The following is a 21,435-nucleotide window of genomic DNA, read 5'->3' as shown; positions in this document are numbered from 1 at the left end:
TCATGGTTTCTCCCCTTGCCTGTGTAAATACCTATGTCAGAGCCTGGCAAGATGTTCTGCTGCTCACCTACAGCCTTAAATGTGACACTCCCAAAAGAAAGGGGGAAGGGAAATGAAACAATCTCTGTGTATCTATATCAATAAATCTTTGATTTGTACCCTTTTCACTTGTTGAAGGAGGGAGAAATACTACAGCACTCTCAAAGTTTCGGATTCACAATGGAAAAAATACGCTCAGCCTCTCCATTACTTGAGCTTTCCAGTTGGAAATTTTCCTGTTTTGTATTTTCAAGCTTCCCATTCTTCATAATAATCAGTAGCTGACAATCTTCTAAAGGACGGTGGAACAGAAACACGAACCTGACTGAAAATTATTACACAGCGCTGATAGTACTGCTTTGGAAAGCTAGGTAGTTGCACATGGAATACAAAGCCCAAATATAGTATGCTTTCAGTAAAGCTGACATTATTAGCACATGGACTACATTAAAGATAGAATCTTTCAGAGCTGGAGGAAAACACAGAGGCAACCAAGGTAACAACATTATGTCTCTCTGCTCTGCTATAAAGCAAGGAGTATGTATTTTGTATACACGGAGCCTTCCCTGACTACTGCAGGATTTCTGTAGTCTGATTTGAATAGACACAAACCTGAAGTGGGAAGAGCTGGATGTTTTGGGGCAGTATTTCAGTGGTGTCACCCATCTTAAGCTAAGAAACTCCTGCACAGGCTGCTCATACTGGACATCTTCAACTTAATGAGGATATCAGCAGAGATCTGTTGATAATTTGGCAGATTTTAGCAGGACAACTATTGTCCCAAGATGTAACAACTAGTAAAATAGATGCGTACTATTAATCAAATGCAATTTCTGTTTAATTTGCAGAGATGAAGACATATTAAAGCCTGAAAGAAACCTTCTATAAAGATACAAGAACGTCCTTCGAAGTAAGGAACAGATAAAATTAAGTCTTTTCATTAGTGGTATAAAAGTCTAAATTTTATTCCCATCTGTATCTGTTCAGCCTCCTCAATACACTTACACTGGTGATCTTCCCCTGCTTGAAATCTTCCCTGGTCCCTGGTCTCTGCTAAGCTTCTCTGGATAATTTTTTTTTATGATTATAGATCACATTCTCTTTAACAATCACTTGTTCCATGTTGATGATACAGGTCTTCTAATTCAGATACACCTGCAAAGAGGCTTTGTGACACTGTTCAGCAGTGGGAACTAATTTTGAATCCTCCTTCCAACCTTGAAAGTGTTCAGAGAGGCTGTGCTAAAGGCAGACACAGCAAGACCAACATTTACACAACTTCATTTGGTATGGCCTTGCTCTTGTAGTACAAAAAGGGCTACTTTATTTGGGAATTAATATTTGAGTTATTTTTGTATTTTTATCCAGTGGCATTGCACAGAATGGTCTATTAGTGAAGTCATGAGCACAACAGCTGACAGCAACCTGATCTGTGGGGACTGGCAATCAGAAGCTAGACTTTCCTTCCAACCCACATCTCAAAGAATATCTGCAGGCATCAGGAGGAGGGCAGTGGGCAGGCCAAGGACAATTGTAAATGCCAAAGTTATGCAGTATTACCTGAATTATAATTAAATCACATTAGTCATGCTCCAGTAAACACTCAGTGTTACTGTTAAATTTGCATGATAGAGCCATTAATTCTCCTTGGGTAAACAAGTACTCACTGCTTGTCAGTGTTCTGGCTTCTCACCGCCAGGCTGATTGGAAAAACGGATACTTAATCACCTCATTGCTCTCTACTGTGTTTTCTGTTGGCTGAGTGGTTTTTTGCTTTGAAAAGTATTGCTGGTTTCCCAGAAGACCTTCAACAAATCCACCCCCCAAACGCTCAGAAAAACCAATAGACGATTGTATGAGGATCATTATTCTAAGCTTCTCTGGTCATCTTTGGCAACAAATACATGACCTGCTCATGTATTTGCTGCCAAAACCCAACAAAGACCAGCCTTTGGTGCAGCACAAAGAGTCTGCATTTGTTGCTTACTGGAATTATTTTTAAAAATATTCCTCCCCATATGTTTTCCTTTGACTATAACTACCATTCTAGAAGTGAAAATTGTCTGTTTTTATGTGCAAACACTGCTTTTTAATCCAGAAAGGAAGTTCTTCAGGATAATTTCAAACATAGCTCAGGTACTAAACATTAACTCTGAGGTGTTATATGGTACACTCACACAGCAGGTGAACATTATTGCAGCCTCTCTGGCTTTATCCTGAGGACTTCAGAACAATTTTCCTAGTAAGACTTCATGTTACTGTGCTCTGAGAAATCACAGAATATCCAGGCCTTTGATAGGTCCAAATCCTCTTTGCCCATTGGTATGGATGCAGTGATGGCAATGTGGGTCTTGGTTGCACTTCTACTGTTTGGATGGTATACTAAGGTTCAGAGCCTTAGTTTGTTCCCAGGGGCACTACACTCTGAACTCTTTAATTCTTGCTACTGCGGAGGATTTAAGTCCCAAAAAGATCATCATGATAGGTGGTAGTAAGTAATAAGACAATCATCTATTTCAATAAAACCCAGAAATCTCACAAATTAGTTTAAGTAAGGCATGTAATTAAAATTACATTAAACAGAAATTATTTTTTCCCTAGTAAAGACAATCGTAATCAAAAATATATTTTCAACTTTTTTTTTTTTCACTTATTGAATTCCATATTCTGGAAAAGGCCATGCAAGTTGTTGTTGTGCATCAGTTTCTTTTTGATGAAAACTTGACTAGGGCTTTTATTTGTATTCTGTAAAACTTTTTTAATGCTTGCTTAAAATATCTTGCACAAACATCTAATGGCAAAACTTCTCTTGGTTCATTCTGTTCCATTGACAGCACAATGGCATATGTAATATAAATATAAGGCATGGTTACAAATCATAGACAAGTTATTGTTCATCAAGTTGCACTGCAAATTAAAAGCTTTGACTCATACAAGCAAACTCTTAAATATCTTTACGGGAATCTTGAATTTATAATAGGTCTTCTTACAACCATTCAGTTCATGAAATATATTCATTAAAAAGTGTCAGATGGCTATTAAGAGAATTAACTTGGTCATCAACTTAGTCATCAACTGCAAGTTGTAACTTGCATTTAATGATGGGTGAAATTGCTGTAGATAGCTCTAGTGCTTCTGCATATAGGTTTACTCATACCTCTATCAAACCGCTTGTGATCGACCATGTGACACAAGCAGCAGCCTGCTATTACACAATAGATTCAGTTGCAAGGAATTTGACATGACGTTGGAAAGCTGCAATCACAGCAGAGATTGGGGTAGTCTGTAAGGTCTCACAGGGAAATCTTTACTAGAAAACAGTGTGCTTCACAGAGGGGAAGTTTGCAAAGCCTCTCCAGGAAGAGGCAGGGAATGCCAATGGATACAGGTGCGTGTGGGTAGGCAGGGGCTGAGCCAAATGTCCCAGGAGCTGCTGGTCAGAAACATAAGATTTCCATTGACCTTTTCTGGCATCTGATCCTACAGTACTGGTGTGTGGCTGAGGTGAAGAGCTGCAGCTAAAAAGGGAGTAAGGCTGGAACTCCATTGCAGAAAAGGAAACATAACATGACACCCCCACACAACAGGCTTCTGCTGGATGTTCTGTAGGTGTGGGGTATGGTAAAGTTTTTTAGCATGTATGACTACTTTTTGTTGCTTTTTGACCATAGTTGTCTTTATTTAAAAACTTTGGGACTTTTAGTGAAGAAAAGGTCTAGAAGTGTATCCAATTTGCACTTAAATCAAGGGTTCTCCTAGACTAGTATTTCCCTGAACTGGGAAATACCATGTTCTAACTATAGTGCCATCTTCAATTTGCATTGCTTTCTGACTTGAGGTATAAATAAAATGAAATTGATGAACAGATTTAAACTAATGCCATACAAGTCTTTCCTGACATATGGGAAATTATTATTATGTTCATACTTAGTATCTTCTGATCTTTCTGAAATGGTCGGTATCCTTTCTGTGTGTCATCAATAGTGTCAAATACTGATCACACCAAACTACTTGCTCATCATTGAATCAGAGAAGGAGGAGCAATCACCTAAGAAAACTCTGCAGCTGGGAACACACTAACTACTTTCAATTGCAACCCTGATGCTGCAGTGATCCTCTAGTACAAGTACTAGCTTGAGGCTGCTTACAAATTTTGCATGTCTCTGACAACAGCTATTAAAGCAAAACGAACAAGGATGATCAAAGAGTCTGAGCTGACACCAGAAAATTCCAGTTTTCAGCCTAAAAACCAGATTTTTTTCCTTACTTGTCTGCTCATTTGGAAGACGAAGGTGAGGTGGGAGCTAAAAACAAGCAGTTCTTTGTACAACACCATAGGCAGCCTTTTTTCCAGGTGTGGTGTCACCAAATTACTGCTAAGAATGTGCCATCCCACATATGCGTGCTTCTGGGGATTGACAGGGAAACCGTGAGAATGATAACCAACTCCTAGTTTGGAAACCAGGTCAAAACAGGTCAGTGACAACGAGATGTCTAAGGCCAAAAAGTGTTTTCTTTTTTTTTGGAAATTCTTTACATGGCCTCAAATGTGCTTAAAATGCCATCTGAACATTTGACCCCTTGGATAAACTGCCATTTTTGCTCTCCACTTAGGCTGTGGGACTAAGTGGTAAACGAACATGAGCACCAGCTCATGCCAGTGAAGGAGCTCTTCCTGCAGGGGTGACAAAGGAGGCTGCACAGAGCCCTTGTGGTCAGGTGCTGTTGAAAGGGCACTCTGTGGCTGTGACCTGAGCTGCACCGCAGGCGAGCACGAGAACAGACTTCAACACCATGCTGTGCAAGTGGCCACTCTGTATGACTGCAAAGATGAGACCTTCCTTCTTAACTGCCTGAGCCAATAGGTAGTTACAAATTCTGCTTTTTAATCCTGAACACACCACAGATTAGATCCATCACAAACTCTTACAGATCAGAGGAAGTCAACATTGTCACCCATCAGGGTTCAGATACGGCTGTACTGTTACTACACAAAAAGTGATCTCCACTTAAACCAGGTATTTCTGCAATCATGAATTCCATCACTTAAAGAAGTCTGTAATAAAATTAAACACCCAGGTATCTAAGTGCTCTATACCACAGAGCTACCTACATCCTTCAACAAAGATGTTTAGCATATGGAGCAACATGTTTTTCCAGACCAAAAGAACAGGAATTTAGGTTAATTTAATAGAAAAAATAAAATATGGAATAACATTGATTTTGGCCAATATCAATTACAACAGAACTACCCTATTTTACAAATAACAACTGAACATTTTACACATGTACAGTATTTTTTCAGTAAAAATGGATTTTGTTATAACAATGTCAGTTTTTTTAAAAGAAAACAGTTATTAATTTCTTCTCTATAATAGTGTTAGAAACATTTGTAAGTACTCAAACAGATTCTTTACAATCCATTACATAATTAAATCTCAATAGTGAATATATATTTATATATAACATATATAATATTAACTTAAACTTTGAAAGCATTATGTTCTACTTAAACACGCTATAGTGAGAAATGAGGCAGTAACAGACTAGTAGTTAAACTAGCACAAATTTGAATGTTTATCAGGAAATTTGTAATGGGCACCAAAGGAGCTTGACTGCATTCTCCCATACTAAACCAGGCTGAAATAGTTTATCTGCTCTCCGCTAAGAGGACATTACCTCTAAAGGTTTGAATTAGTTTGTAAAACATCCACAGTCATTTTTGATCCCCTTTATTTTCCAGGATTTACATGCTTAAACAGCTAAAATCCATTTTCTGCTTGTATGTCCTGGAAAGCTAACTGAGAAAGACACTTTCCATGTTTTAAGTATTATCCCCAGTAAACAGTATCTTTGAAGTTCAATTTGCTGTTTTCTGTGAAATGACCATCTTTTGAACAGTATGCTGAGTGAAGCTGAAGATGACAAACAGAAATTTGTACTCTGCAGTAATTTGCAGCCATATGCCTGGGTAGAAAAAGAGTGAGGCTGGGGCCACTTCTCTTCTCACTCAGGACCATTCTACAGTGAGGTAACTCCATTGGCCTTAGCAGGACTATACCGGCTGAAATTTCTACTGTGAGCAGTTAAAAGCAGATTCACGCCCATCACGGCACCAAGCGAACCACTGATTTATTGCCCTATATGCAATTTTTCCTAGAGGTGTATTTGGCACAATTATAAATCCTGTCCTGTAAACACATCCTGTTGTATATAGTCACACTGGCATTTACATATGGGCACTATGAAACAGTTCCACATATCTGTATGATAATATCCCCTTTTTAAATGAACATTACAAGACAACAATAATTTATGAATATTTCTTACATGTTAGCAATGTTTTCTGACTTCTGAGCATATACATTACTCTCACTTATGAAGATCAAGAGAAGAAGTATATTCTAAATTTTTCCACTATAGAAACAATGGGTTTCTCATGTTTATTTGAAATAGCTTTGACAATTTAAAAAAATAAAATAAAAATCCTAGCATATCTGTTAACAAGCCACCTGTCTAAAAATGAAATCTATATGACCAAAACCACATTTTGGGCAAACATATATACATACCGCATGTGATACAAAAAATAGCATACAGCAGAGAAGTAAGAAAGAAATGTGTGCAGAAATGTTCACTTTCCATTTTTTAAAATAGTGTTAGAAAAGGGGAAGAACTTAGTCCTGCACTAATGATGTTTCTGATCCCCTCAGGAACTCAAGTTCCCCCTGTCAATACATACAGCACAAAAAAAGACTAATGCAATTTTTTTTGCATGGTTTAGTTTTAATCCATGTAAACTTGTATTCTTGAAACACTATTTAAACATCTTGAAGTGGAAAGAAGCAGGAAAGAAGGGAAGAAAAGGAACCTTCAAAAAACAGGAATAATCCTAAGGTTGACAGGAAATCAAATCAAGAGTTAAATGTTAATTTTGGCATCAAATGCTTTGGTCACACAATACTGACTCTGTGATCCTGGATGCTCAGCTCTAGACACCCAGTTATGAAAGGTAGGCGTGTTGTAGTTTTTCCATTTAAGTTCCAACAAACAGTTTGCCATCTCCCCATACAAAGAGGGGGGAGAGGGAGAAAGGTGGCTTGCTTTCTTTTTCTTTCTTTTTTTTTTTTTTTTTTTCCTTTTTCAGTAATATGAATTAATCTGTAAGTCAAGAGGAGGAGGAGGATGCTGGGAGGTGTCAGTTCACCCCTTTTGTTTACATGTTCTGCAACACAATTGCTGAAGCACTTTCCTCTGGCAGAGATTGTTCTTTTTCACCAGCATACAGAATCCTCCCTCGGCCCAGGACTCTTCCGTGGCTTCCAGAGGGTAGCAGCAAGAGAAGGAGGGGAGGTTGAAGGTTTGGAGAGCACGGCGTGTACAATGGAGGAAGGTTTAATTGGTCAGACATGCAGATTTGGTTGAAGAGACCACTCAGGAGCAGGTAGCAAGGAGGAAATTTGGTCCATCAAAAGGAATTTCAGTCAACAGCATTTTTTTTTCAGGAAGAGATATTATGTGGTCCAACAGGGAATGATTTGTATCCATTTATGAAAAGGAAAAAAAGATTAGAAACAGACTAATTAGAATACAGTGATATTTACAGCAAAGGAATTTGCTCTCAATTTTTATGAATTAAAAGAATAAAACAATCAAACCACAGAAAAAGAGTAAAACATTCTCAACAGAAATGCAAATCCTGTAGAGTGAGTTAATTGTACAGCACTGAAATGAGATCCTCTCTGCTTTTGTAACTTAACAGAAAAAAACAAAACAAAACCCAAACCCTCCTCTCCTGGACTTTCCTTTTTGCCCTAGACTGCTGAGAACATGTGCCATGTGGTGTGACCCAGTATGGCGCATTGCAAGTGCCTGAAAGCCTGCACACCCATGTGCTGCCCTTCCATGAGAGAGCTGCATTTGGAGGAATGATGGTGACGGTACTGAGACAGGTGTCCTCACCCTTGGGAACTACAGGATATGTGAATGAGGCTGCATGTGTACAAATGAAGATGGATTTATGCAGCTGTACAAAGACAAAACTGGTATCTCAAATGTTTGCATTGCAGAAATCAATTGCATTACCATATTAGCATTACAAATCTTAATTTGTCTACGTATATCTGCCCTCTTCTGGACTTGCTTAAGACAATAACTCTTCCAATGTCCAGACGTGAAAAGGGCTCATGACTAGTTTACCAATATCTGCAATGTAACTTTAAAATGAACAGGATACTTTTCAAAGTTTGGAAGCCAATATTCCAACAGGAAGTGTCAAGGTCCACAGGAACATGACTCACACCTGTGGTCTTTCTTTTTTCTTTTTAAAGTCTTCTTTTAACTCTTAGTAAATCCAGTGGAAATAAGCTGGACCCAAGAGTCGCTGTTAGCTTTTATACATCTGTATCTTCCCAGACTTTATTCTGATACGATTTTCCTGTTGGATTGCTCTTGTTAGTAATTCACATGGTAACATTTTTAGGGAAGTACAATGTTATCTGAGTGTCTCTGTAATTGTGACATTTAAGAGGAATTATTATTAGTGAATAATTAAGACAATCATATGCAATAAGAAGGCTATCTTGGATGCCACAGAGAATTTGGAGGAAGTTCAAATCTCCACCCTAAATTGTATGTTCTCTATTTCAGAATCCTTTTTTTTCTCACTACCCTTTCACACAAGTCAAGCAATCCTGTGAGTGTTTTAAACTGTTTTTACTTACCAGCATTTTCACAGTTTAAAGTCCCGAGATAGATAAATGTAATTCTATTAATAGTACTCTAGAGTCCTCATATAAAAATCTGTTGCAAGCAACGGCTTTTGAACAAATGCTAAGGAAGGAAAAGTAGGTTGTTGGCAAGGGAAAAAATTATTTTAGGAAAATTCAGGTAAAGTGGGTGTGACTAATCTTGCTAACACATGTAAATGTAAATTTTTCCTTTTCATCCATCTGAAAATTTCAAAAAGTAATGCAGACCATACTTAAGAAGAAAAGCAGGCCAAACCAACCAGATACATGTAAAAGAAAAGCTGGCAGTGATAAAATGGATCTTTTCAGAGACTTGCACTCACCATCCTTGCATACTGTTCCAATGACACAGACACCAGTGTCTAGGTTATAGCCACTTGGACAGCTTGTACAGTTTCTCTCTCCTTGGCCACTGCAATCCAAACAGCTGGCATCGCATCTGAAAGACAATGGCAGGAGTTGGCCTTCTCGCCTCACCAAATATAAGGCTTCCTAGGAGACCTCCTTTGTATTGCAAAGGACTTGTTTGTTCTTTCTAGAGGTACAAGGTACTATAATATTATTTCTACTACTAATTTTGATAATAAATAATTGACTACCCCTGAAACTCAGTCCTGTTTGTTTCCATGAACAAATTTCTATTCCAGAGTTTTTACTACACAGCTGTATTATTCTAGTGTGTTGCAACTGTGCATAAATAATCAGCGAAAGTATCAAGCTGATGGTGCAAACATGTGCATGTGAAAGGCATGAACTAAAGCCACAGGAGAGAAATGACTGACATGATGCCCAATCCCTTCATCACCCGTCTTGCTCCATTGTCTTTTCATTACATATTGTCTTTTTATGTAGAACACACTGAAAGACACAGGGATTTCCTTCCTGCCCTGAACTTAGATCTGAGTCAACAATAAATGATTCCAAAGGGAAAGAAATGGTATTTGTTTAACAAAGTATGGAATAGAAAAAATGTCCCTTCCTTGCACAGCACAACTTTGCCCAAGATTTATTCAGCCATTTGTGCACTTGAGTCAGGTAAGCTATTCTGGAGAGTAGTTTAGAATCTACCTGTGCTGTGTTTGTGAATATGCAGTGGAACAACTGAAATGGTCTTTATAAACACTAACTAACTAGCAATGAAAAAACCTGTCATTTGTAAATTTTATGCTTCTACGCAAATCTACTTATAGGCTCACTACAGGCTGCTTTAAAGTGAAGGTCACACACATAGACCAGAAAAAATAATTTTATAGGACCTGTATGAATATAAATCATATAATAATAATAATAATGATGATAATAATAAGAACAAAAATAATGTATTTTTTCTTATTTACTTAGCAGTAAGTATTTTTTTATGTTTTGATGTCATCAGTGTTTTATCTTCTAATTAGTATGATCATTTCCAACACAGTAATAGCTAATATACTGCCAAATATCAGATATATCATACCTTTTGCAGCTTTTGTATCCACTTTCAGTGGAGTGATCAAGGTAATAACCACTACTACAGGACAGCACACATCTTCCATCTTCCATAAAGTAACCCTGCGTGCAGTTTATACAGGCATCTACTCCAGCACCTTAGTCCGAAGAGAAATGTTTAGAAGGCAGGTACATTGTTAAAATAAACAATTACATCACTTCAGTCTATCTTTTTCTGAAATAAAAGCCTGCAGTTCTAAAGCTCCCACAAAATCTACCACTCATTATTTCATCCCTGGAAGAAAATGGAAGGCATTACAGGAAATCATAGTAAGTTCTACTAAAATTAAAAAAAGAAAAAAAGAAAAAGGGAAAAAAAAAGAAAAAAGAAAGAGGAATTTATGAAATCTTTCAATTAAAAACCTAGATTTCTATGCTAGTTGAAAGAAGTTTGCCATATTTAAAATGTAATAAAAGCTACTAAGAGAATGAAGGATTCACATGTAAACAATGATGCCATACTGTAACTGTGATATATAGTGGAATAAAATCAGAGGTAAAATCACATAGGAATGAAAATTGTACAGACAAATGTCGGTGGGGTACCTGCACATGTTGCACAGGAACGGTGGCATGGTTCACATTCTCTGCCATTATGGTATTTTCCTTCTTCACAGCGGATAGCACATCTGGTGCCATGCAAACTATTATAAAAAGGAAAAAAACACAGAGTAGATAATGGCAACAGATGACAACAAGATCGTGCACAATCCAGTAATTCTCTTTTAATCAAAGAACAACCCATATATTATGATTCATCAGCTTCCTTCAATGGTCAATGGTCAATTCCTTCATATTTCATAAGTTTAGAGACACCAATCACTTAAAGAGGGAATGCAAAGCAGTTTTGCCCATGGTGAAGTAAAGAAGCTGTTTACAAACTCTTTGTAAATAGTACCAAGTAATAGGGGACAGAAAAAAAATTAACAATTACAAGCAGCATTAAAAATTTAGGCATGTAAAATGCAATTATCCATGAGGAATTTGGCACAGGGTCGGCATTAAGAAAAATGCTAAAGGACTTGTTAACTGAATGCTAGTTCTGTGTGGCTTGTGAGATTTTTTGAGATTACAGATGGAGGTATTCTACCTGCAGGCACTTTTGAGAAAGCACAAAAACGTGAGTAACAAGGCACATTTTTATGTATTCCTTGAAGTAGCCGTTTATTGCTTTCATGTTATATGGTGCCTACAGCAGTTTCTTGGGGCTTGGGTTATTTTGTTTGTTTAAAATAAAATTTTTTTTAAACTAGGACCTCTCTGCCATGTTTACCATTTTCTGCAGAATCTCAGTATTCATCCAATTTAACACTTTCTCTAAAAATGCTCATCAGCTCTGGGGTTTCCTACTCTGAGTGCTAACCATGTTTTTACAGACTGGATCCAGCAACAGCCAGGTTAAGTTCAGCACCACTGACAATTTTCAAGAGAGTGTTCAGTCCCAGTTTAGAAAATAAACTAGAAGTGCAACAAAACTTCACAACTCCTGCTCTTCTCTTGTTTTTCCTCAGCGACATACCTCAAAGAGCTTTATAATGCACATAGCATTATCATGTTTTTACAGATGGGAAAATAATTTGCCCAAGTTTATTTAATGGGCCAGTAAAGGAGTAGATCTGGAATTCAGGTCTCACAAGACCCACTCAAGGAATGCCCTGCTTATTGATACCTCTGCCAAGCAAATGCAGAAAGTATGGAACAACTATGGAATGTCAAATGCATGTCCTGAAAGGCTCCATTTATGTGATATAACCACATTTAAAAAAAAAAAAGTTCCCAAAAATGACTCTATTTGCTAAAATTGCCCAAGAAAACATGAAGGTTAGGTTTTAATTTTTTTTAGTAATTCAATTTCAGTAAAGGAATCCAGCTATCGATGTTCTAGAAGCAAACATTCAGCTTTTACTAAAAGATGAAAAACCACTTTAATGCAACAGGAAACCTCAGTGTTGAAACATTAACACAATACTTGCATTCAAAAGAATACCTACAGATCCTGAATACTGACTTCATATTTTTGTGGCACTAAGCCAGCATACACTCTGTCATGAATATGATATGATTTTTGACCTTTGCTACTTGGACCAGAAGGTCATTCTATATAAAGGAGCTTGAAATGTGTACTGCTGCTTTGTATGTTTATCTATCATTTAAAAGAATAATTAAGTTCCCCTCGGAAGGAAAAAAATCTCACCTGCTGTTTAAAATATATGATCACTGTACTGTAATAGAATTGATCCTCAGATACTTGAGGTAAGTGAATGGCTGGATACATGAAGAAATTCAATAAAGATAAGAAAATATTTTCTAACTACCACATGAATAAATCTGAAAGATTTCATTAGCTCTACTTCTAAAATAATGCTTGACTGACATAATGTAGGTCTAAAACTGAAGAAGCCAGCTTTCCTCATGACTGTGGCTTTCTAAGGCCTTCTAAAAATCTGTTGTCAGCCAAATAGGCACACAGGATCACTATTACAGAGTAAACAGCATTGGACCAGATGAAATGAGGGCCATGCAAGGTTAACTAGCTATCTGATGTTCTTCATTGTGCATCTACAGCCTTGTCTACCTCTTCAGACACTATGTTTAGAGACATACATAATTTTCTTACCTTAGGCCATGTTTGCATTCTGTGCAGATTTGGAATTCAACACAAGTCTTGCAGTTTTCACTACACTTACGACAGACAATCTTATCTACAAGAGAAAAAAAGAAAATAACCCAGAAAACCTTGGTCAGTTTTGTTTGATAAAATTATATGAATATATTATTACATGACTTAATACTTTCTAGTTTGACATCAACATCAAGCTAGACTAAACCAGCACAATTCTGCCTATCATTAGCTTTTTCCATCAAATATCAAATGGTTTACAATATTTCCATACATTTGAAGTTATAGTTGCACCCTGTGAAAAAAAAAATGCTTTGAGGCCATTTTAAATTTTTCATAAACACTTAAAATTTACATTCACTATTTATAATATGGACTTAAGTCACCTTCTCATATAGTAGTAAAATGCACTAATAATTGCCATGTGTTCTGGAGACTGTCCTGTAATCGTGCACCTTCCATGCCAGCAGTCTGTCCTGTCTTCCTGATTTGGTGCTAAAAGACACACCTGCATAAACAGATCTGATCTTAACAAAGAAAATATATAAATTACTTAACAACTGTTTTTTTATCTCTGGATTTCCCTTCTCTCTCTTCAGCCCTGCTGTCTTTTGACATGCAGTGAGTGACACATACCATTTTGAGAAGAAAAATTCAATTTCCCCATTTAATCCTAAATTTTCATCTATCCATCTTAATTTGTACAGTAAGGAGCTCTCTTTACTGTAGTTCTCACACAGTAAAAATACTGGAATTAAGGTAGGACCTGTTTTTACTAATTCTCAAAAACAAGCACACAGCTTCATGCTGGAGAAGGCAGAATGTTAGGTACCTAGATGAACAAAGCTCCTGAGAACATATTTATCTTCTAAGGAGTGTCTAAAAATAACAAATGTTACTGCAGTTTTAAGCTCATTTGAACATATGTCTAAGTATTTTTGTTAGCCAAGCTGGAAACATGGACAGTCTATTTGGCAATCACAGGAAGAAGCTGAAGGCAGGTACCTATCAAGCCTGAGGATTACTGCTCTTGGGCAGTTACATCACTCTGGAAGTGCTTAGGTCTGTCAGAAACATTATTTGCAACTATGTTACATCTTGAAGAGCCTGTTTTTGGTAGAGCCCTGCTTCACTGGCCATGGCCAGTGTCTCAGCTCTTACTTCTGGTGCCATATAATCTGGCTGAATGGGGAATCATGGTCAGAATGGGTGCTGTCTGTCCCTTTCCCAAGCAGTGATAACCTCTGCTGTCCTTCAGGTGACTTGCTCTTGAACTGCCCTGGTTCTGCTACTGTTACTCCCAGGTACCCCCAGCTGAAAAGACATCCTGCAATAAGCATGGCTTTTAAAATAAAGGAAGATTATTCAGGAAGTTCTTGATCACACTTGGCAACAATTTAATAAAAGGAATAGGATAAGAGATCAACAAACACTTTTCCTGCTCATAAGCATTCCAGCAACCTTCCCAGATTAAATTGTTTAGCCCGCAATACAAAACCATCAAGAAATACTAACTCTTGTCCAGGTAAAACCCATCAGGGCAGTTGGTAATACAGCTATTGGTTACTTCATTCAGGTAGTAGCCAGATTTACAGGTCATGCACTGGTCATGATGGCCTCCAACACAGGTTTCACAATTGGGTGAGCATTTTTTACATCGTTTCTTGTCTGCATTGTAGTGACCAGGTGGGCAGGTTGAAACACAGATCCTGCAGACAGCCGTGAAGAGAAGGCAGAATTGTTAATGAAATAACCTGCCACCGCATTTCTGGACCATGACTGCAAAGCAGAAGTATTTATCAGTATTGTTGCTTTTCTAATAATCATGCACTTATTAAGATATAACCCTTCAAAGCACTGCATCAAGCTGATTCTCTTGCATTTATGTCCCTACACACGTCATCTCACCAGCATATGTCTTGTCAGACATAGTATACAGTATAATTTACTGTATAGTCTACATACAGTAGACTATATACATGTTTACTACGTATAGTCTACATATATTTACATATAGTCTACAGTATAATTTTCAACCATTTATATTTCTTCCTATCTTGTTCACCTAATCACATCAGCTGTAGTAGCTATGAGAGTCTATGAATACATATATATACAGAGAAAGCTTCTTATGGAAAAGAAAAAGAGGTGGGTGGGGATATAATCAGAGAAGGATTTCCCAAAGCTGCATTTTAAATTCTGATTAGCTAGGATTTGGGGTTTTTTTAACTCCAAAGAAAATTTTTCAAAATCAGGGGAAAATTAATTACCCATGACTGCAATGAAGAGGAAAGAAAGTAAAGATACATATACTAAGAAATCAATGAAGTTTTTTTCTCTTTCTCTTACCTTGTGTTGTTTTTAGATTTGTAGTAATAGTGCAGACAGTCAGTACAATGATCTGGTCCTGGCCCATCACACCCTACTTTACTGCATTCTGCATTGCAGGGACCTGTAACAAAAACAGAATACAGAGGGACAAGGGGATTAAAACTTCTCATTTAAGGGACACCTTAAAACACAGTATTTTATTGCAGAATGCAATTACTCTGTTTCCCTCTGTTGAGGACTACACTTACCATAGGCAGCTTGGTTTGCTACTTGCACTGTGAGCTCAAGATTGAGCTCTGGGTGACAGAAGCTCCAAGCAAGAGGCTGTGCAGACCCTTCACATAAAAGATGACATGGGGACCTATGTCACCAGTCAGGTGACCAGGCAGGTAGAGGCACAGCAAGAGCCAAACACCCTGAGACTTTCATGCACTAAAACTCTAAGGGTACAAAACCCCAAGGTTTCCTTTGTTCAGAGTCCCTCCTCAGAGGTGCTCAGCTCAAGCTGTTATTTTTTTATTTAGTTATTGCACCAAGATTAAGTTATTCTAAGGATTGGGAAGTCTCAGACTCTGCTATGGGAAAACTAGAGTTGAGCTAGTGAGGAAACTTGGCCTGATTATGTGAGTGTGGGGTGTACAGCTGTGAAGGGGCCTTGGTCCTAGCTCAGGTATTGAGAGTATGACTACCAGAGTGGCTCCTGGATGGTTGGACAAGGAGGTTTCCTGAATACTTGCATGATTTGACTTCAAAAATCCAGAAAAAATGGCAAGATTTTAAACAAGCATGACACCCTCATTTTATTTGGAAATGTGTAAAGAACCTCTGTAATTCATAATTAGGAATGATTAGCAAAATACCTTCTAAAAAGAAGGACAACATAAACTATGAGTACCATGATCAGTAGATACTCTGGTTCCTGAGTGAATATCAGCTGGTCCAAGTGGCTACTATGACCCAATGAACCAGACACCAGGGCCCTGATGCTCTGTGCTGCTACACGTCACAAAAGCCTCAGCTAGTACTTGCTGATTCCCAAGTCCTCCGTTTCACCTGCACTAATATTAGGCTTGATTATGCTTTAGATCTGTTCCAACTTAGTATTTTCTATTATTTACTTTGTACAGTTTTCAAATAGATCTTTCCTTCTATGGGAGGAGAGAACCGTCAAGTCTTGCTTTTATGCAGATGAACAATGGTTGAAGTTACAACTTTCAGGATCACTGATCTCTTCTGAATTAAATGTGTTGAGTTTGCTTCATATAAAAACTTAAGAAGTTTTAAGCTAGTGACCTTTACAGTAGAGATAGTAGTGTTTCATTACCTACCAAAACAAGGAGTTCCATAGCTGTCCATCTAAAATAGAGACTGTGCGACTGACATGCTATGAAAGGAGAATGGAATAACAGAAAATACTAAGTTGAACTTTCTCCTCCTGTTTTCTGGACAGAGATATACTTCAGATTCATCACATGGTACTGCTAATGCTGGATTACATGTAAGAAACTGCCAACTTGACTTATTTTGCAGTGCTAAAAATCTAACTCTACTAAAGTCTAATGACAAGGTTGAAAAACTTCTATAGGGATCAGTGAGAAACAACACACATGTAGAAGATAATGTTCTTCTCATAAATATATATATATATATATGTATATATATATGCATAAGTATATATAGCTTCATATACTTATATGCAAAACAGTGCATTCTTCATAGCATGTGAAGTGTAGCTCAAAAGTATATAACTCTATGCATGCAAACTCAAGCGCCCAACTTTCAGTTATGAAACAAGTACTTCTCATCTTTAGTGAAGAATCCAATTCACTGAACATTTTATATATGCAGATTCTCAGGTCATCCTTAAAGCCGTTATGCACAAACAGAGTAAATGAATGTACACACCTGAATAGTCATCTGTTGCATAATCTTCTGTAGGGTCTTCAACTGGACTGGAGCGCACTTTTTCCACTTTGGAAAAATCATTTCTTGGTGAGTAAGGCTGGATGGATGTTCCATACAGTACTAAGGACCACTCTTTCAATTTACCTGGAAGTTAAGTATTATAAAACTGTTTTCAGAACTACTTCTCTTCTCTGTGTCTTACGAAAGTATGTAACTTTTAAGTATGTTATTATGAGTAGGTATGGAAGACATTGCTTTTCAACTAAGTGCAATAGTTGTTTTAATGTAAGCTGAGAAAGTATATTTTCTTCAATCAGATCTTTACACTGTATTTTCATTGTACTACAACCTCTTGTGTATCTAGCAAAGGTTTGCACCATGGGCTGAACTCAATATAAACAATAAACAAAACATCCGGGCACACAGTTTTTGGGCTATGTATTTGGTACTGCATAAGGTAGTTTTGTTCTGGATTTCCATTTCCCCTCAGAACCCTATTAATTGTCCAGTAATTATTACTTGAGATCTTTTAGTTAAGTAGCTGTATTCAGAATCCTGATTTAAGAAAGGGATTACATAAAAGAACCTTTCACTGACTTTTAGGACACAACTTGATGAACAAGAAACACCTTATCTTAAAATCTAAATGGACGAATATCACTGTCCTCCTCAAATCAGCATAATTTCTAAGTTATTTGTGCCAATTATTTGGCAGATATATCACTCCACTGTCTGCAATCATCAGTAATATTTTATCCTCTTAATATTTGACTGAAGACAGGAAAAAAAATCTGGCCATCTGAAGCATGTTCTGACTTTCTGGTAAGTTTTTTGGGGGAAGAATAAAAAAGTAAAGGTGTATCAAGTCATCAGTTCATGGTAATAGAACATAAAGGGTGAACTTTCAGTCCCCACCTTTCTCTCTTTACTACTAGGTGAAAAAATTTGGAGAAAGAGCAAAAACACTCAGGCCTGAAATAATGCCTAGGGAAAAGACGCATAAAAACCACATCCCTGCTTGAAAAGGCGCAATCAAAGTTTGGTATCAGCCCATAGTCTTGGTTATGTTTATCTGTCCTGGAAGAGCTAGTTGTAAATGTCAAATTTTCATTAAAACAAAGAGAAATCAGAGAAGCAGGGAGAATTTGAATGATCCTGTTTTGGAGACTGTTTCGTGGTTAAAACTCCTCACAAGGAGAACTTTTTATTTAATGAGAAATGTAATCCAGGCATGACACTTCTCAAGAAAATAAGGTAGTATGCTTCATTAAAATTAAATTCAACCAATCATCCTCTTCTTTTATTTTAATAATATAACTTGAAATATTGTTCATTTGGACTTTTCAATCCGTACAATCAAATTAATTTGACCTTTACAAGTGATTTTCTGTATTTTTCCCAATGTCATCTGGTAGCCTCCACTCACATGACAAAGACAAGTATCTCCCTGCTTGTACATGCATACTTCTAGCAGTAAGAAACAATAACCAAATACACTACCTGACAGATCATGAGCAAATTCTTTTAAGTAATTTATACTAGGGCTGAGGATGGAAATCTCTGTTATCTCTATGTGTCTTGCCAATCCAATTTAATCTTTTTGACACAAAAATTTCTACACTTCATATGAAACCTTCTCTGCTTATACTCAGTTTTTCAGTAGAAACTGCAAACCAGAGACTATAGTTGTGTCACAGAGTAGCTTTCAACTTTTCACATCTGAATTATTACTTTCTTTAAAGAGATATTTGATCTTGATTAAAAAAATTAACTGATGAATCTATGACACCTGCTGCCAAACTACTGGCTAATTACCTTGGCTGTAAAACTGGATACACTTTGTTTTCAATTTCTTTTCCTACCCACAGACATGTAACTCCTAAAGACCCATTGGATTAAGAAGATCCAAATAATGCATTTTCTTCCTCTAAAGACATGTAGGAATCAAGATACATCTCGATGTTCCTTAGACTGATCCAACTGTGTCCTTAATGGCACTTTTCTTTTTAAAATGAAGTCACATAGGAAAATAATTTTCAACCAGCTATGCAGTCATGTCTACAACCCTTTCAAAGATACATCTTCTTCATGTCCAGTCCGTGCCTTTTTTTGTGTTCTAAACCACCTCCAGAGCATACGAATCATAATACATTGGACGCAATTAAAAAAAAAAAGTGTGTTTTGCTAAGTTATTCAGATTATTTTATACCCATTTATCATGAGCCAAAATGCATTCAAACAGAATTTTTTTTTCTATTTTTCTCAGAACTGGTAAAAGTATTTGCAAGAACCTACTACAAATAACCACAGGTAAAGATGCTCCTAAGGCACAGCATATTGCACTCGGATTTTACACATACAGAAGATCTTGTACTAACATCACTGCAGGAAGGATTACTACTCTGAATGCATATATAACGCAAAAGAGCAGCAAGGGGAATAATGTAGGGTTTCTCAGGGGATTAGTTGTCTTTTAAGAATGGTTCAGTAAATAAGGAGGAGAAAAATTCATGTGACTTGCCAGCAAATAAATGAAGACTGCCTCAAGGTGGGTTTAATTTGCACAATGAAAATATTTCAATAACTAAGTATATATACATACACATATACTTTTATAATGAATAAACAAAGTATTCACATTTAAGCCAAAATCTTTCTTTCTCCATTTCTGGCTGATTCCATCATTTAATATGGCTAGAATAACCCTTTCCCTGCTTGTATTTAGAATGTGCAACTAGGGTCCCATATTGTATCTACAGAAGAAAGGGTATACTGCAATGTTTCAGAGCAAACATATATCCACCTCCATAAACTCTACAGAATTAAATGTAGAAATCATGCATTACTTTTATGAACTGGACTCTTAATTTCTTTTCAAGTAATAGGTGTGGCATTACCTTGCCAATGTAGGGATACGGTGACACATTGGGTCTTTCTTTGTAATTTGATTACAGAAAAATGGCAACTCTTAATTGTAAGACCTTTCAAGAGCTGAGTAAACACATGCACAGAACACAAACAAGAAACAGGCATGATGATGATATCAGTGTGATAAACTGCAGGCTATGGTGATAAACTGGAGAGGCACCATGAACTGGAGAGGCACTAGGCATAAATTACGTTTAAGCACCTTTTGTTTACTTCATGTTCTCTTCAGTGCAGAGACTAATCCCGATATGCCCAAACAGCTGAATTTATCCACCACTAATATATGGCAGGCACTTCCAAATCTTTTTGAACAGAAGAGTTACTGGACAGCTTTCATCAGAGGGCAACCACTGCTCTAGAAAGATGGGGGATACATTACTAGACAGTATACAATGAACCAGGAACCAAATTCACAACCACACTGCATCTTGTGAAAACCAAATGCACATGAAAATCAAACTAGTCTCAAGCAGTGTTTCACATTGTGGTTAGAACAAAGTAGAGGATAAGGTCTCCAGCAGGATTTTTTCAGTAGATCAGCATCCTCCCCACCCCTAGGTTTTACAGACCTACTTTCTCCCAATCCCCTCGCCTTACTGTGCTTTTTCCAGAGTTGCATCTTTAGGCCTTAGTTCTGATGGAGGAAAGGCAATCAGTTCCATTAGGTTAGCTACTGTAGCACTGAGAGAGTATATATAGTGTATTGAAATCAATAAACCTATACAACTATATATGTAGTTGTAGTGTGTAGAAGTGCGTAGGAACAGGCCTTGAAGTGTAAAGCTGGAAATGTAGCAGGCCACCTTGATATCATCCTGGTGATGTAAAAGGCCTGTACAATATAGCCAGAGAATTGCCCAGATTAAAAGTTTGCAAAATGGCTCCATGGCTACCACTTTTTTAGTGTGTCAGGGAAGAGGGAAATAGCTGAAATGTGTTGCTCTGTGGTTGTCCTTCATGCCTGTTGGATGAACCAATGGGTTCCAGTACACACAAAGGTGAAGAACTACTCTAAATTGTCCTTTGCACCAGAGATGTTCCTTGATGTGTCAGGAATGACAAGTGTAAAATGGAGTTGAAAATACTTGATTTTTGTCTCTTTTCAGTAATTTGATTAAAATTAAATGACTTATTTACTGCTTAATACTTCCTTGTCTATCAAATTATAAAGCACTGAAAATTAAAAAAAAATCCCAGACACAAAATCTCCTCCTGAATCTCTGACCACTTTTGCTCATACTCTGTGGCTGCTTTTCCAAACGCAATTAGTGACAATTACCTCTTTTTAGTGTACTGGAAACCTTGCTTTTCATTTAGTGGTGCATTTAACATCATTTGGTTAAACCATAGCTGGAAAGCTATGGTGAGAAGCCATCA

The 21,435-nt window shown here is 37.2% G+C and overlaps 1 protein-coding gene and 1 long non-coding RNA gene across 11 annotated transcripts in view; one reads left to right on the top strand and one right to left on the bottom strand.

The window, feature by feature from the left end:
- Nucleotides 1–1,086, top strand: part of LOC119696151 — a 45,012-nt gene extending 43,926 nt beyond the window's left edge. For all 3 annotated transcript variants that reach the window (XR_005255502.1, XR_005255501.1, XR_005255503.1), the window contains one exon: nucleotides 888–1,086. This is a non-coding gene — a long non-coding RNA (uncharacterized LOC119696151). The remainder of the gene's footprint in view (nucleotides 1–887) is intronic.
- Nucleotides 1–21,435, bottom strand: part of PCSK5 (proprotein convertase subtilisin/kexin type 5) — a 222,544-nt gene that overhangs the window by 53,290 nt on the left and 147,819 nt on the right. For 7 of the 8 annotated variants that reach the window (XM_038125785.1, XM_038125786.1, XM_038125787.1 and 4 more), the window contains 7 exons: nucleotides 17,131–17,274; nucleotides 15,244–15,346; nucleotides 14,410–14,603; nucleotides 12,892–12,976; nucleotides 10,821–10,918; nucleotides 10,243–10,372; nucleotides 9,113–9,228 (listed from right to left, as the gene is read on the bottom strand). In XM_038125785.1, coding sequence (XP_037981713.1) covers nucleotides 9,113–9,228; nucleotides 10,243–10,372; nucleotides 10,821–10,918; nucleotides 12,892–12,976; nucleotides 14,410–14,603; nucleotides 15,244–15,346; nucleotides 17,131–17,274 — 870 coding nt within the window. Of the gene's footprint in view, nucleotides 1–5,208; nucleotides 7,359–9,112; nucleotides 9,229–10,242; nucleotides 10,373–10,820; nucleotides 10,919–12,891; nucleotides 12,977–14,409; nucleotides 14,604–15,243; nucleotides 15,347–17,130; nucleotides 17,275–21,435 lie in introns of those variants that run through there. The other variant, XM_038125793.1, reaches the window with a different exon arrangement.

The sequence above is a fragment of the Motacilla alba genome, chromosome Z, assembly GCF_015832195.1.
Source record: "Motacilla alba alba isolate MOTALB_02 chromosome Z, Motacilla_alba_V1.0_pri, whole genome shotgun sequence".
NCBI classification, from domain to species: domain Eukaryota; kingdom Metazoa; phylum Chordata; class Aves; order Passeriformes; family Motacillidae; genus Motacilla; species Motacilla alba.
The sequence above is the reverse complement of the archived record's forward strand: the minus strand, read 5'-3'. Positions and strand labels throughout refer to the sequence as shown.